Source organism: Penaeus chinensis, chromosome 8 (assembly GCF_019202785.1).
Source record: "Penaeus chinensis breed Huanghai No. 1 chromosome 8, ASM1920278v2, whole genome shotgun sequence".
Taxonomy (NCBI): Eukaryota; Metazoa; Arthropoda; class Malacostraca; order Decapoda; family Penaeidae; genus Penaeus; species Penaeus chinensis.
Window position 1 is genome coordinate 39,434,180 of NC_061826.1, and position 17,500 is coordinate 39,451,679.

The 17,500-nt window shown below is 38.1% G+C and overlaps 3 protein-coding genes across 7 annotated transcripts in view; 1 reads left to right on the forward strand and 2 right to left on the reverse strand.

Annotated features, from left to right (window-relative positions):
- LOC125028242 (dual specificity protein phosphatase CDC14A-like) overlaps positions 1–4,494 on the reverse strand; it is an 86,079-nt gene extending 81,585 nt beyond the window's left edge. For all 4 annotated transcript variants that reach the window (XM_047617657.1, XM_047617655.1, XM_047617656.1 and 1 more), the window contains exons 1-2: positions 4,117–4,494; positions 2,699–2,871 (exon numbers count right to left, since the gene is read on the reverse strand). In XM_047617657.1, coding sequence (XP_047473613.1) covers positions 2,699–2,871; positions 4,117–4,165 — 222 coding nt within the window. In that variant the 5' untranslated portion in view covers positions 4,166–4,494. The remainder of the gene's footprint in view (positions 1–2,698; positions 2,872–4,116) is intronic.
- Positions 4,495–5,081: 587 nt separating this feature from the next.
- LOC125027935 (elongin-B-like) lies at positions 5,082–16,196 on the forward strand. Its single transcript, XM_047617105.1, has 4 exons — positions 5,082–5,182; positions 9,298–9,391; positions 10,293–10,440; positions 12,410–16,196. The coding sequence occupies exons 1-4, from the start codon at positions 5,180–5,182 to the stop codon at positions 12,516–12,518; spliced, it is 354 nt and encodes a 117-aa protein (XP_047473061.1). The 5' UTR covers positions 5,082–5,179; the 3' UTR covers positions 12,519–16,196.
- Positions 16,197–17,003: 807 nt separating this feature from the next.
- Positions 17,004–17,500, reverse strand: part of LOC125028094 (zinc finger protein 436-like) — an 8,249-nt gene continuing 7,752 nt past the window's right edge. For both annotated transcript variants that reach the window (XM_047617423.1, XM_047617422.1), the window contains exon 4: positions 17,004–17,500. This exon is cut by the window's right edge and continues 664 nt beyond it. In XM_047617423.1, the coding sequence (XP_047473379.1) occupies positions 17,149–17,500 (352 nt within the window). In that variant the 3' untranslated portion in view covers positions 17,004–17,148.

Consider the following 17,500-nt stretch of genomic DNA (forward strand, 5'->3'; position numbering starts at 1 on the left):
CATGAATGCTCATTGAGATTTCCAAGTGGATGCCGATGCGATGCCGTTACGCTGCCTCGAAATGGCACTGCAGCTTCCTCCGCGCGGAAATTGGGAGGAAAATAGACTGGACGAGAAAGAGAGGTTTAAAGGGGAACGGGATACACTCGGCAATCTTTCTCAGGCTCTTATCACCGGGGAACTAGCCACCTTTCCACCTACACGACAAAAAATAATCACAATAGGTGGGGATGGGGAAACTAATCTCTGTCTTCTCCTTCCAGATCCCTCTTTACGCTCACGGAAAAAAAAAAAAAAAACTAAAGATATGGGGTAAGAAAACAATAATAATATATAATAATAATAATAATAATAATAAGAAGAAAAAAGTGAAGTATGAAGGAATAGAACAAGGAAAAAAATAAGAACAGGCATCATAATCACCATAACAACAAAACATAAATAAACAAGAAAAAGGACCCAACAACATCCACAACCACAACAGAATGGGGAGAAAGCAACCCGAGCGCGGCGCCTTACCACCAAATAAGGCACGTAAGCCGAAGGAAGCAAACGAACGACCGAAAAAAAAAAGAAAACAAGAAAAGAAAAGAAAAAGAAAAGAAGAAAGAAAAACAAGGGGAGGGACGGGGGAGGGGGGGGTCCAAAATCAAATCAAACCAAACCCACGACAAAAGAAATAAGGGGGAAAAAAAATAATAACAATAATACAAAATCTAATCCTCACCGCGTCAGGTTAAACATGGCGATGCCGGTATTTTTGTCATTTCTGCTCATCTGCCTAATGGACTGAAGCAAAATAAATATTCAGCGTGACAGTGGAATCGAGTATTGTATTCTGCGCTGCGTCAATAAAGGCGGTCTATTTTTACCTTGACAAAGGGGATGAAATAAGCACGGAACAAAAACGGCGGACATGGAGAACAGGAGGAAGAGGAGGGGGAGGGGAGGGAGGTAGAGAGATAGAGGAGTGGGGATAGTGAGGGGAGGTGGAGAGGGAGGGAGGAAGAGGGAGGGAGGGAGGAAGAGAGAGAGAGAGAGAGAGAGAGGGAGGGAGGGAGGGAGGAGGAGGAGGAAGAGAGAGAGAGAGAGAGAGAGAGAGAGAGAGAGAGAGAGAGAGAGAGAGAGAGAGAGAGAGAGAGAGAGAGAGAGAGAGAGAGAAAACACTGAACTACAAAAAAATGCATAACCTACCCCAGCGCCGTCTCGGGTGGACATGTACCGTTTTAGGAGCAACTAAACTAAAACTAATTATCGGCATCTATTCGGCAAGGACGCCTGGCACAAATCGCCTCGTTTCCTACGCATCTCGCTATCGCTTCCTCCTCAATGCCTTCCTGTCTTTGTCTTGGCCGAACTAACAGCTTCATCCTGTCCTATTTTTTCCTCCAAAATGCCGCGGATATCACTTCTTTCTGGGAATCCGACGCAATGCTTCCTAACCGCGTTTTATTTACTTTAATATTTGTTTGTATTGATCTATTTTTATAATCATTTTATTTTATGTTATTATAATTTATCATTTTTTGGGGGGAGGGGGGATTCTCACGCATTTTAAGAAGGATCCAGAGATAGAAAGATGGGTAAAGAATAAAGAAAGAAGAAAATGAGAGAGAGAGAGAGAGAGAGAGAGAGAGAGAGAGAGAGAGAGAGAGAGAGAGAGAGAGAGAGAGAGAGAGAGAGAGAGAGAGAGAGAGAGGGGGGGGGGGGGGATGCAAAACCCATGCAACAACCTGCCACAGCGCTTGTCCCACCAGCGCGCCGCGAGAGGACGCCCCTATTGCACATAAATACCGAGAGTACACACAAGATAATAAAGGGGAGGGGAGGGGGGGGGACAGGTGTGGTTGACGGCGCGTGGCTTATGAACCTGCTGGTACACACGAGGGTCCGCCGCTTGAATACAGTTCTTGCGAAGAGACAGGAACACACATTTACTCATACTCATACTCATACACACACACACACACACACACACACACACACACACACTTTGAGACAGCTCCTCCCTCCCCCCACTCAGAATAGCACCACACACGGGGGCAAGGAGGGAGTGGGAGGAGGGGGGGGCTAGGGTCTCGTGAGCAAGGAGCACCTGCCTCGCAAATTACCTCTAATGGATTGATACTTACGCCTTCAACGGGCAAAAGAGCGCCAGTTTCGAGAAGACATAGTGGCGTGTCCTGGACGTGTCTGCTTATCAACCGGGCGTAATAAAGCGTGTGGGAGGAGGTTGGGAGATGGGCGTGTGGGTGGGGGTGGGGTAAGGAAGATAGGTGTGTGAGTGGGCGTGCGGGGAGGCGATAGAGAAAATACTCCGAGGGTCTACGCAATCGCTGGCATTTCGTGACTGACGGATTGGTGTGTAACCGCAATGTCTGCAACCGTATTCATAACTGAATGAATGGAGGTCGCCATTAATAAAGGTGCAAGAATTCGAACTTACGCACGCTTTATCATTTCCCCTTCCTGGACATACCAGAAGAAGAAGAAGAAGAAGAGTAGAGAGGAGAAAATGATGAGTAGAAAGGAGAAAAAGAAAACTAGGAAGGAGAAAATGAAGAGTAGAAAGGAGAAAAAGAAAACTAGGAAGGAGAAAAAGAAGAAAATGATGGAGAAAAAGGAGGAGGAAGAAGAGAAAAGACAAAAAAAGGTAAAAGTAAAGACACGGCGCCGCCAACTAGAAACCAAACCTTACCTTTAGCTTCTTGTTGAGTTTCTGGCAGTAGCGGTACAGCATGGCCAGGTTGAGAGGGCCGAAGTCGGCGTAGAAGCTCTCATAAACCAGCTCATCGTCAATGGAAAAGTAGTGGGTGTTGGCGGTGGAGCGAGGGCGGCCCGTGGTCCTGAGGGTCACGAAGTAGAGCCGATCTGGGGGGGGGGGGGGGCGGGAGCGAGGGAGACAGAGGGCATCACCATTAGCATATTTTTTTTTTTTTTTTTTAATCGTGTGTCTCTCATTTACATCCATTAATATTTATGGGACTTCCTGAAACCTCCTCTCTTTTAAAAGGATAACCTCAGACTCCATTATTTTTCCTATCCTGGGACACAATGAACCAAGAGACTACTTTGTTTATGACCTCATTCAGTACCAATAAAACTAGAAAATACAAACTTGAGATAAAAATACCCACACAAAACACCACATTCTAGTATCCCTTGGGAAACACTATTAGATATTTACATCATCAGGCCAAACAAGGACAAGCTGGTCCCCCAAATGTATTAACATGATTCAAAGGTGCCACGTAGTTCAGCTTCTATCAAGGTCATCTCTAATCCTTATGTTAACATATTAATAATCATCCCAACTTCTTGGATAAATAGAGCTTACAATCGCATAGCACAACTGCAAAACAAATCTGACATCTTTTGGAGTTGATCTTATGGAAAACAACCACAATAACATCTGGACTAATTGGTAAGCGCAGAGTACACATCCATGCATCTTGTGAATGTAAATCTTCCATTTAAATTCAGGACAGTAAAGAGGATATCTCATAAAGAATGTTAACCAAATACTATATATACACACATAGCCTGGCCATTGCTTCATGCAGAAACTCATTAACTATTACAGAAATAAGTATTTACAAGTGGGAGAGCCATAAATAAGCATCTAAACAAACCGGGTGCCATAAATAAACTTCTTAAATATTAATAACACTACGGTGAAAGTCCTCAGTGTTAAAAATCCGCTTACATTAACCATTCAAGTTAAAAAAAAAAAAATTCTGACTGATATTTTTAATATGCAATTTTGATCCATAATCCACAATTCAAATCGATTCCTTGACAATCCTACATTTCCGTATTGTCCCATTGCCCACAAGGAAGATATCGTCACCAATTATAATAACTAATTATAACCGGTAAGATATCCACTATCTCTCTAATTATCGGTAAACAAAACAACATATACGGCACCACAACAACTATAAACAAGACCTACCTAATATTTACCAAACAAGAACAGGGCAAGATGAAATAATCACTCATAGTAAAATCAATGAGATTTGGATGAAATAAATGAAAGAGAAATACCTTTGGAATATAACAATTAAGAAACACAATAATACGGCATCCATAGGCCTACACAAATGTCCATCTCACCTTTAATATATTCGGCAGCACACACAAGCACCTCGCTCGAGTCTTCCATGGTTTCTCCGACACTCTTTTTCACAATTCACCGTCACAAAATCCCTAAACAATTGTTAATCAACAAAACGTTCCGATTCAAAATAGTTTTTCTTCAATATTTTGCGTCACAACACTCGCCTTACGCAGGGGGCTTGGCATATGGTATTTCACACACTTATTTAATAGGATATGCTCTTTAACCTTACCCACTCGGAGCACCAATGGGTAGACGTATCCCTAATCCACTACCTTAGGGTGCATTAAGGTAAAAAATCTAAATACGAACACAAAATTCACTTAAAATGCACGAGAGCTGAACGCACGTCAACATCCCTCCGAGGCCATGTTGGTTTTAAATGCTTTGAAAATCTCTCGGCCAATCACAAGGCACGGGAAGCTCGGTGAGGTGCTGGATGTTCTATAAGTCTTCATTCTTTTTAGGTAATATACTAATTGATTCAGGTATATGTGGTAGAGAAAATTTAGAATAATATTTTTTGGTTCTCCAGGTTAATACGAATATTTGTTTTGGCATTATCCATCTGGAAAAATATAAGTCTCAATATAAGACAAAAGACGACATTCGGTAGTGTTAGGCCAACGATCAAAGTGATGCTGTCCAAGCCGCCGCAACGCGTACCCATTCTTGGGAAATCCGCATTTATCCCGTTTTCTAGTACACTAATCCTGAAGATAAGCATTGATTTTTTACACATTAAATATTGAATTAGAAGAAGAAAAATATAAGATTACTAATAATTGACAATACTCTTAGTATCATTCAGACCTAAGGGTTAATAAAGTGATTTAATAATATCTTGAGAAAAAAAAACGCATGTTCACCAGTATCGAGTTTTTAACCTCAAAACCATAAAATAAAACTAAAACATAAATAAAACATTCTTTCTACCAAGGGAATTAGTATCTCGGAAATAACCGACCTGGAAATCATCCTCGCCGGGGAAAGAACCATCGTCTCGGCCAAGTTCTGTTGTTGTCTTGTTAGATTATTTACCTCCGTTAATCAAAAGTCATGGTAAGTCCCACACACTCTCTAAACCTTGCTAATTTCTCGAGCCGTTTCCTATTTTGCCGAAATAACTCGCTAGGAGGAAAATAGGGACGAGATAATAGCGGGAGGACTATTTTCCAAGTGAGGAGGAAGGTGCCTTGGGTGAGCGCTGTCTAAGGTAATGTAAGTGCCGGTGTTGTAAATTGTAAATTGTAAATAGAAAATTGCAATTTAGGGGAATTAAATGACATGTTAGAAGTTGCAGACGGTAAATTTTAACGTGAAAGCAGCAGGTCTTAAATTGAGTGTGCGTGTGTATGAGTGTATATGGGGGTTCCTTTGTAAGTTGTAAATTGTTGTAAATCTTTGTCTCTTTAAATTCTTTTCTAAGAAATGTTGTCGAAAATGACGTCTGCGAAGTTTCCACAAAATGTAATTGTCTGCTTTGTTGTGTGTCCTTTGTTTGTCCATCTGTGACTTTTCTTTTTTTTTTTTTTTTTTTTTAATTAAAAGTATTTGGATGATTGTAAAGGATCCATAATAGGAAAGTAAAGCAAACTGTTCCGTTGTCTGCTTAGGAATCACCAATAAACTCAGAAAGGATGAATTATCTGTAGACTATTGCCACAATTCAAAGCATAATTTAAAGATCATGTGATTTCCATGCGGTGGCAATTATTTCTTACATTACGGATGCATTTTTGTCCCCAACTCCACGTCTCAAAATTTATTCCACAATCCAAGATGCCGTGACTGGGTTTGCTCTTCGGATACTGCCGGAAGGGAGAGTTGATGGGGGGGGGGGGGGGGGCGCTCTCTCCCCCAGCACCTCCCAGGAAACATTATCTCTACCCTGGTATGCACTGCAAGATAAAGCTGAAACTTGTGAGCACCAGAGTGGACTTTGGCTACGACCTGAGCTTTCTGTGATATTTTTCTTCAGTTTGTGACGCCGTTCGTGTCTGCAATTTATTTTTTGTACTGACGACTTCGACTTGTTGTCCTCTACAAGAACACGATACTCAATTTGCCATGGCTTAGTGTGCCCATACACTAAAGATTAACCCATACTGTTACACTGATTTATCTACAATTTTATTTAACCTGTTACTGCCGGGCCATGTGTATTGTTGTCATAACAAACCACTTGATCTGCTGGGTAAGGCTTTGTGTGGTGATGCCTTAGAGCACATCGAGGGGGAAGTTCTGCTACATGTAGTTTTGTCACAAATCACTGGAGTCTATGATGCCGAGAATTTTATAATACCATCACTGAGGGATTAAGAATATATTGAGGTTAAATATTCAGAATACCCTCACAAAACTGATCATGATGATAAGGGTATCAGTAGATTCCTCTCACCCTCTACATTCTATATATATAGGAATTAATCGCTGGAAACCTCCCTTTACCCTGTAATCTGGGCCACGATAGTGGGTGAGGACATGTAGGTTTATCAGGGAAATTGTGGGTTAACCTCTTACTGATGGTTAAAGAGAATAAATAAAAATTCTGGCATCGAGCAGACTTTGGGCGTGGGAGTCCGCAATATCAAGCCGAACATCCTGCTCCAAGTGTTCGGGCATGTCGCTGTAGCATGGAGCCATACTCAGCAGACCGAGCTATTTGTTATGACGCCGGTAGACGTGGCCCATCAGTATTGGTTAAAATAGAAAGAAAAATGGGAATAGTTTCAGTCCTATACAGCCATATGGTAAAGGGAAACTTTGGTTGTAATAGACAGAGTAAGTTAATAATAAGGCATGCAACACATAATGCTTTGAGTTTATATTTGCATAATGGCTGCACCAAGATAGGAAATCTAATGACTCTTTCACAAAGAAAAGTTAAAACTACACTCACTGATACATGAAATAATCGGCAAGGCAAAGAAAGTCAGAAATGAAGAAAATAGGTTTGAGGGGCAAAGCCCACAGTAGGGAAATGCAACAATTGGGTGGAGGTCTGGAGGCAGAGCCTCTGGATTAGGAAGATTTTTGGTTCATATGAGAATGTCTGGATTCCCAGGAGTAGCTAGAGTAATGGGGACCTAGTCTGAGAAGGGTGTGGTCCCTTTTCAAACAAGAAATAATTTCACCTGTATCATTTGCAGAGGAAAACAATAGATTCATGCTTATTACATTGTGAATATATGAAACAGTTAATAATAATGCCAAGGTTGGATGACTGTTTGGGAGAAAAAAAAAAGGGGGGGGGGGGGAATGAGTTGTACAACTATATACAAGATATTGATTAAGTGCAGGGGGTTGCACTAGCTATGACCCCCTTCTCCCCATTTGGAGGCTGCCACTCCTGACCCACTTGGAACACACACAATGTATTCACTGCAGGATGGTGCAGGATGAAATATGAAAGAAAATGATCTTTACACCCTATATTATCTAATCCTGATATTGTTGTGATTAGCTGTGCAACATGTCAATGGGGGGGCTATACCCCATTTACTACATAGTGTATTTGGCTCTTCATTTCCTAGGTTGTAGTTGTTCTGGTTACATCCTCGTATCCTTGTGATGCATCAAGGATTCCTTGTATTCCAGGGGGTTTGGAGGTGGTAGCATTAGATAATTTGATAAAATAAATGTTCAAAAGACCTACTATGATTGGTCTTGTGCTACATCATGTAGTGAGTAGGTTGAGGATTCTCCAAGTTTGACCCACCCCAAGGGTGGGTCAAACAGGGTGTATCTCGCTACATTAGATGAGTTAATGACCTACTTTGTCTCTATCTTTCATATTTGACCTTGCAGTTTCCCTGGGCCAGCTATTATACTTAACATAACATGAGTAATAGAGGGTGAGAGGAATCAATCAGTATTGAATTTGTGTAGGTCTTTTGATCATTTACCAATACTTGAGAATGCAATCAAAGCAAGGAAGTTAGCACATTATATGTAAAATTTAACGATGTCAGTGTTATTGCAAATATCTAATATTAACATTAAATGTAGATATTAATTCAAAGAGAGATTATTGAAGTCTCTAACATTTTCTCTCTCTCTCTCTCTGTGTGTGTGTGTGTGTGTGTGTGTGTGTGTGTGTGTGTGTGTGTGTGTGTGTGTGTGTGTGTGTGTGTGTGTGTGTGTGTGTGTGTGTGTGTGTGTGCGTGCGTGCGTGCGTGCGTGCGTGCGTGCGTGCGTGCGTGCGTGCGTGCGTGCGTGCGTGCGTGCGTGCGTGCGTGCGTGCGTGCGTGCGTGCGTGCGTGCGTGCGTGCGTGCGTGCGTGCGTGCGTGCGTGCGTGCGTGCGTGCGTGCGTGCGAGCGAGCGAGCGAGTGAGTGAGTGAGTGAGAGGGGGGGGGGGGGGGATTTTTTATGAGCAGGCTTCCATGGTAATTTATTGTCAATTAAAGAACAGATGATGCACCATATATCTTCTGGCAGTATAGAGTTGGGTTTTGTAATTGACATGTGTATACATCTTAGTCATTGTTTTGGGAATGAAAGGTAGGTTGCCAAAGTCCTAATCACAAACCGGCAAACACTGGTGTGATGTTTTTCACAACTTTTTTGGCCGAAAGTGATGAGGTAAGTGAAATAGGTTAGAGCTGGAATTTTAAAAAATTATTATTATTGTTGATAAAGTACAAGGTAGTTGATCAAAGAGTGGACTTGTTTTCCTGCATTTTTATTGGCATAAAACAAATGTAGTGATCTTGAATTTAGTACTGTCTGAGATATTTGTTCTGTCACCACCCAGCCTACCATTCCCTCTCCTATTCCCTTTTCATGTTGTTTGCTTAATTAGGGACATGAACACCTTTTTATGATTTGTATTAGTATTTTCGCCATTTACAAAATGTCGCCAGACTCGCATAAACCAAAATGACAATAACAAAATGTAATACTTTTTTTCCACATTAATTTTTCTATTATGACAAAGCAACAAATGAAATAAATGGAAATGCCTCTGCAATTTGTTGCAGTGGGTGACTTAGACTATTCTCGATCTCTCCTTAGAAAGATGAAATAATCATTTTAACTGTATGTACTGTTTCTTAGTTTGTTTGTGTATTCTTACACATAATTTGATTTTGACAGATTTATTGCAAGCCAAAAGTGATTGATGCAGCAGTGGAGTGTTCTTAGATTTTTATATAATTATCCTAATGCTTCACAGGATGTGTTTTTGATGGTACGGAGGAAGAAGACTACAATCTTCACAGATGCCAAGGAAACAACAACAGTCAGGGAGTTAAAGAAAATAATACAAGGTATGTAATTGTTCAACTTTAAAACTTTAAAGATGAAAGTAATTAAGTTACTGACTGCAAGCATGACTGAGTGAGGGAGTGAGTTTATGCATGAGTATGTGAGTGAGTGAATTTATGTGTGAGTGCACATGAGTGGTTGAGTGCATGCATGGGTACATGTACAATTGATTGAGTGCACGTGTGAGTCTTGTATGTCACCCGATTGCAAAGAATGAGAGTTACATGGCTAGGCTTTAGAGTATAGTTTGTATCTTTGAATTACATGTTTTTCTAGATCATTTTTAGATTTATGTAATGAGAAGAATGGCATCTTGTTAATTTTAGGGGAACTTTGTTACGGGCAGGAGAATAACTTTGTATATGTGTAAGTTCTCCACATATAAATATAAAGAAGTACAACAATGATAAAAATAGATGTAACACAGGCTAAGTGCTGAAGTAAGTGAAAGCTGCTGTGCACTTACACTTTTTTTTCCCACCAGTTCAAGGAAGATATGTAGACAGGGGAGGCTTGATATAATGAGATATAAGCTTCAGGTTATAAAATTCCTTGTTACAATATACAATTGTCAAGGATTTTGTAATTATAAATATTATCATGATTATAATCTAAGCTCTACTTTGCCAATAACATGAATTACCAAAGCCAAGACAAATATTTTTCTGACTCACGGAAAGTGCATATATAAACACACCATTGTGTAAGCCCGGATTCTGAGTGCATGCATCCAGGTATCTGACCCCGGATTCTGAGTGCATTTATGCATGGTAAGATTTTATTTGTCTTATGAAAATATTGCCACAAAGGTGTCTAGGCTACCCTCTGATTGATTGTTGCTTAATAAACCACCATAGTTTAAGATTTTGTCTCAGTATTCTTTCCATGGTATTTTCTCCTCAGGAATTATGAAAGTTGAACCCGAGAACCAGCAGCTAATGAACGAACGTGGGACAGAAATATTCGACGATGACAAACAGCTCAGCGACTACAATCTATCGGCCCAGACAGCACGAGCTCAGAGTCCTGCTACTGTTGCACTTGTATTTAGGTAAGTAGCTTTCCTTTTTGTGTTTATGGAGAGTTGCATTGGATCCCAAGAAATCTGATCTACTTTTAATGTGCTTATTACTGCATATGAAAAGGTATGCGATGTCTAGTCTGGGAGGGATAATGGAAACTTTCTTAATGCATATAATGTTTTTCTTGGGGGATTTAGAGTCACATTTTCATTTAACTGTGGTGGCTTCATTACTTTCCATCATTTCCATATTTTTTGGCCTTTTTCTTTACTTTTGACCCATAGGTTAGGAGTCAACTATTAAGCATACTTGCTCTCACCTATTTACCCTGTTCTTTTGTTGTCTGTGAAAATGTCTTGATTATCAGTGTTATTGACATTTATTTTATTATCATTATGATCATTATTAAAACCTTATTAACAATTTTAATAGTAGTAAAACCAAAATTTCCTAAAAAAAAATTAAGGAATGGGTCTGTTGGTGAGGTCAAGTAGGCCTAGTAATTGACTCTTTGGTAACTACATGACTGCATGTACTGCAGTGAGTTTAAATCCAATTGGAAAAAGGTAGTTCAAAAGGTAAATTAGAGGCTAGTCAAGAAAACTGCATAGATATTCTTGAAGCAGCATTAGATGTGTGTTTACTACTTGGCGGTCGTACTTTTAAAGGAATGAAATGTAGATTTATTGTATTTGCAGTTTATATGAGTGGTTACAACAATTTTTTTTTTTTTCGTTTTTCAAAAAGTTGAGGTGGAAGTAATGCTTTAAATGTTTCAAACCTTCAATAACAGGGTTTACATTGAGTGGATTACAGCTTTACCAAATAAAATTCCATCATGATCCTCTAATGTGATTTGATATAATGTTGGAGCTTTATGGAGTTAGGATACTAAAAATTAAAATGTCTGCTGAACATTGTGTTTTACATTAAAATTCATGGGGATGGTCTTTGTAAATGGAAAATCTGTTCACAGTTTGCTGTAAAGTTACTAAAGCTTAGAATGCATATGGGGCTGAAGAACTCTCAGGCATGGGAAAACTAGTAAAGATATAGTATAATTAAACTACAACCCAACTTTTTTCTTCTTCCTTATTTTTCTCAACTTTTTGACCCTGTAATAATCTCAGATCAAATTAGTGAAATTTGTAGATGGCTAGCTGCAAGTTTTATGAACTTAGATAGTTTTAACCCATTGGTGACGGGTGTAGAAAACATAAAAATAACTCTACGTTCTGGCGAACCACGGCAACGCGCCGACTTTGAGCGCATGAATTCGGTACATCAAGCCGAATCACTGCATCAGAGCGCCGCCACGGTGGACAGCCGCACACCACATTTTGAGCGTATTGTTATGACGCCTAAAGGCGTGACCCGTCGGGAAGGGGTTAAAGTTTTAGTTTCTCATCACATTTCTAGTAGAAAACGGGTTATGTTGTCTGATAGGAGGAAGAGAGACAATTTTAAGTAAACACAGAGCAAAATCCCATTTACCAATTTGAATATTTATTTCAAGTGAGTTGTTATAAAGCGCTACAGACTTGAATCACTGTTGTCATGGCTTGTTGTTGTTTGATGCAATTTTACCAGAAAAGTTAATTAAATTATTTCATTTGGTGCATTTGCAGAGTGAGTGATGTCTGCAGGGGGTAACAAAAAAGGCCCCCATGGCTTTATTTTTTATTATTTCCCTACCATCCCCCCCCCCCTCCAGAAGAAAAAGACAAAGAAAAATTACTGTGGTGGTTTCCTTCAATTTAACACTACAAACAATAGTTAGTCAGTTCTCAAAATATGAAAAAATCAAATTGCTATATGTATTTTTTCTTTTCCCTTTTTTTCTTTCATTAGAGGAGGAGGAGAATAATAGTACTGGGAATCTCTGATGATTTTGAAATGCTATATGTTATTGATCGCAAGTACTTTTTCTTTTGTACTCAGCAGTGATAAATTAAAAAAGAAACAAGGCCAAGTTAACACAAACTCGTACTTTTACAGGCAGGAAAATGGAGATTTTGAGCCACTTGATATCACACCTTTATCATCCCCCCCTGAGCTGCCCGAAGTGATGAAACCTCAGGAACCTCAAACTCACGACCTTAATTGAGGCATGGGGTCTTGAGCAACTGGAGATTACCTCACCAAGCCTTCTCACCAACCTGTTGGGCCTCTGAAAAGTTTTTATATATGATCATTGTGAATTTTCTTTTCTTTTTTCATTTAGTCATCAAAATAAGACATCATCTTCTCCCTGTTAACTATTATAATGGTGTAAGAACATGCAAGGTTTCCTTTTTTCTCCCTAATTGCCAGAGTCCCATCAGTAGGTTTATTAACCAGATAACACTTCACCCAGTGTTGTATGTGCAGCCTGTAAATTTGTGCCCTTGTACCACAGAGTGCAAGATATAGTGAGTCAGAATCTCTGAATTGCATGAGAGAGAAAGAGAGAATTTATTCTCTTATTTTGGGAAAAAAGAGGCATAAAAGCATCCATCTGCATGTTTATTCCCAATTTATTAAACCATGATATATTTTAAGCATTTAGGGTCCATCTTCATTACTCACTTGCATGACTAGCTCATCACAGCCCAAGACATTCGATATAAACAAAGCATAAATCTCTAGATGATTTGCAAGTGAGAAATACATCCTCACTTGTAAGCCTTTTATGTGTGCAGTTGAATTTTGTTAAATGGGTTATAACACCTACATCTTCCAAAACTTTTGTGAAACATCCCTGAATTAATGCATAGAACTTAATGTCATCTCAAGTGGGTTGACAGCATAATTTACTCAAGGAAGAAAATTCTTATGCACATACATACAGATATATATACATATATATACACACCCAAGTACATACATGTATATATGTGTGTGTATGTGTATATATATATATACACACACACAAGTAATCAGGAATGTTAGAATTGGAATACACTGCTAAAATTGGAAAAGCATATATATAACAACTTTTGTGTGTAATAGCAGTCAATATGTTTCATATTGTATGGACTGCTGATTAAAAGAGATGAATTCAGTGTTAAGAATTTTTCTTTAATTCACTATTTTTTTAGGTTTATTTCAACTTGATCTGTGTGGCCAATCTGTTTGGAGCTTTGTCTGGAATGTATTTATGTGCATGTATGGTATATGCATATGTATATTTGTATATGTGTATATATACGTTTGTGTGTGTATATATATATACATAAATGATTTTGTATGCATATAAGTATATGTATATGTATATATATGTGTGTGTGTGCATATATATATCTTTTTATTTATTAAATGGTAATGTTTTGTGTGTATGAATTAGTTGGTCACAACTTGCGTTTGAAAGCCATATTAAAGTGTGTGTACTATGAAGCAAAGGTTGATTGTCTTCATTCCAAGGTAAATTACACTGCACAACATGAGTGTCTGAACTTTAATTGATGCAGGTATTGTCAGAAAGTAGAAAAAAATTATGGCAGATTAGATGAAGAAAAAAGTGCCACCATATTTCTATTTTTGTTGCTCATAAAGCAATGTTTTTATTAAATTACAAAGGACAGTTGTACTGTTGTTTATCATGTGGGTGTTGTGGAGAACTCTCTTATTTCCATTAGCTTGCTGTTGTCTGCATTTGTGAAGAACTTAATTAATATAGTGTAAACAGACAACAGTACACACTACTATATAATGTACTGGAAAAAATTACAATACTCTGTCCTAAAAAAAAGGAAAAAAAAACTTTTATGCTTTTAGGTGTATTGAATAAAGTTTGATAGATTATTATTTATTAGGGGAAAACTAAAAATTCATATTACTTGAATCCAAAAATACAACTCTATAGCATAGGAATTATTACTGTATTTTGAACATTCTATACATACTGTCCAGATTTTTTAAACCTTGTTTTTCTTTTCTTTTATTGTACAGATAGTATGATTCATAAAGTATACTGTTCTTTACCACATTGGAGTTTGATATTTAAAACCATTACTTATATTAGTTCACAGGACCCATCAATAAAGTAAAACAAGGTGCTATTAATAGGTATGTCAATACAGTAATAAAATGTTGCCCCTATTAATTTCCAAAGTAATATAGTTGACAAGTCCCAATTATCAACATTCAGCTGTACTACCAAGGTAAGCCTTGTATGATTTCAAGTCCTCAGAATGGTTATGTGTTGAAATAAGAAAAAAAAAAAAAAAAAAAAATTAAGTAGATCAAAATTAGGCACTTTGGTTTGTTTTGAGTCTTTGACCCTTATTCCCCATGCAACTTGTAGAAGGCTGCAACACTAGTTAGGCAGCTGATTTACTTTGTTTCATGATAAAGAAATGGAAGATGATCAAAGGTGTTTGTTTACTGAGTGTTATGTATGGGGGAAAAAATCTGTTCAGATAAATGTGGGGATGAAATCGTCAGGTTGGCTGTTAAAGTCGTATGGATATAGAGAATAAAAGAATTGTTTTATGATGTCTCAACTTTTTCAAACATCTATACCCATCTATCGCAAGATTTTCAGTATGATGCATGAATAAGTGCAGATTTTGCATTTTTTCCCCAAGACGTTGCATAATTAGTATTTTTTGAAAATTAATATGTATTTTACCAGAAGCCTACTTTTGTGAACACAAAATATTACTCAAAATCAGAAGGGAGAAAAAAAAAAAAAAAGAGCTTGTTCAAATTGTCAGATTACTACAGGCAGCTGGAGTCATTGCATCAATGGCTATTCTTTTATCTTAATTTTCATATCATAATGAAAACTGTACTTAAAAAGCTGCAAAAAGTAAAAGGGTATAAGTGAGTTTAAGTGACACCAAACTTTAGAAGGACAAATAAAGAAAGGCATCTTTTCTTGACACTAGTTAAATGAATTAAGATGCTTCAGGATATGAAAGGATACACAAATGACTGAACAACAAATTTTGTTATTGTGCATCATCCATAATTATCCTTGCTTTAGTGAGACGTTTCTAGGCCTAGCACTAACTACACTGACGTTGGTCCAGTTTGAAGTTAAGCTGCAAGCTCATATGCTACACAAAGATCAACTACTTTTATACTGTATGCTGGAGAAGAGAGATTATTAATCTGACAAACAAAGAGAATACTACTGTTGGCAGTTAAGATGATGCTTACCAATGTCCTACATGTCACACAATTGCCTTTTATTGTGAATGAGCTGAACTTGCAGAAACTTTTCTAGATGAACACTTTTTCTTTTAACTTCGTAGCTGAAGTTCAGCAAAAAGCAGAATGATTTTTGGTTTCATTTGTCTTGTTAAACGTGAGGCAACTCTGAATGTAGAAGTGTATTTCTCTGGTAATTTGATGGTTAATAGATAATCACCTTGTAAATGGATGTTTCCCTTTGTTAAAAACAAATAAATAAAAAGCCCTCACTAAAATACTAGTAACATTGCCTTTTTCCTGCTTATGGTATTTAATAGAAAAAGCTAAGGTGTCAGTTAATAGGATATTATTATTTCCAAATACGGATGCTGACAATACTATGTTACGGAGTGCTCAACACCTTTTTTTTTTTTTTTTATATCAATCTCACGCTTTTTGTGCTTGTTATCAAACCAGAAAGATTGTAGCTGTAAATAGATATATGTGGATTTTTTTTCAGTTCAAATTATTGTGAAGAGCTTTGCATATTTCTTTTCCCAAGTTCCAAAACTGAATTTCTAGTTGCTAAGCTCTTTTGTCATACAAGAAGATAACTATTGTAAAGCTACTTTAATGTTTTCTTAGAACAAAGTAAATTTTAAAAATCTTTAAAATTTTTATTGACCTGTATCTTAATTTTTAGATAATATTTTCATTAATTTTCTCCTGCTGTAACAAGGAAAATGTATTAAAAACAATTATATCTAGAGGAGTAAAATTTCTCAGACCCAATTTTATTGTCAAATAGATCTTGTGGCAAAATACCATAGGCAAGGTTCAAAGTATGGGGAGAAAATACTATTACCCTCATAAAAAAAAAACTTGTCGCATTAAAATTAGGTACCTCAATAATGACGTTCAATACACTTGTACATATCTTCAGAATAGTTATTTGCTAAAGAAATGTAAGCAACAAAAATTGCTAATTCTGAATAGTAATTAGTCCTTGCAGTACTGTAAATATGTAAGATTGCAAATGAAAACTTATTCATGCAGCACTTCACCAGGAAAAGAATTCTAAGGATAAGAAAATATTTTCATGGACAAGTATTTTATTATGAATTCTGGCCAAAACTGTTGCCATCTAGCAGTGCCAGACAGGAGCATGAAAAAAAAAAGGTAATTATTACACCAGCAAGTACCAGCCATTGTATAATGATTCACACATACATGCACACTCGATTGCTCTGTCTGTCTGTCTGTCTGTCTGTCTGTCTGTCTGTCTGTCTGTCTGTCTGTCTGTCTGTCTGTCTGTCTGTCTGTCTGTCTGTCTGTCTGTCTGTCTGTCTGTCTGTCTGTCTGTCTGTCTGTCTGTCTGTCTGTCTGTCTGTCTGTCTGTCTGTCTGTCTGTCTGTCTGTCTCTTACACACGCACACACACGTGCTCTCATGCACATGCACATGCACACGTACACGCACACACAAACACACACACACTTACCACTCTCACGCTCCCTCGCTCACTCTCACTCGCTCACTCTCACTCTCACTCTCACTCTCACTCTCACTCTCACTCTCACTCTCTCTCTCCCTCCCTCCAGCATTTACAATACTTTTTCCTTAACTTACAGCATTTACATATCTCAAATTTTGCCTTCTCTGGATAGGACACTTCCGCTGATGCAGAACCAGTTGACGTTTTTGCGGATAGCCTGACTCACACCACTTGCACTGATAGGGTCTTTCTCCTGTGTGAATTCTTTCATGGACTTGCAAGTGATCTTTTCTTCTAAACGACTTGTCACAAAATCGGCATGTGTGTTCTCGCAAGGGCTGGTGAATTAACAAATGGGCCTTCAAGTTCCGTTTTGCATTGAACTTTTGCCCACAGATGTGGCAGATGTGACCTGGATCTCTATGCCCTGCCATGTGAGCCAGCAACTCCCTGTCACCCCAAAACCCTTTAGAACAA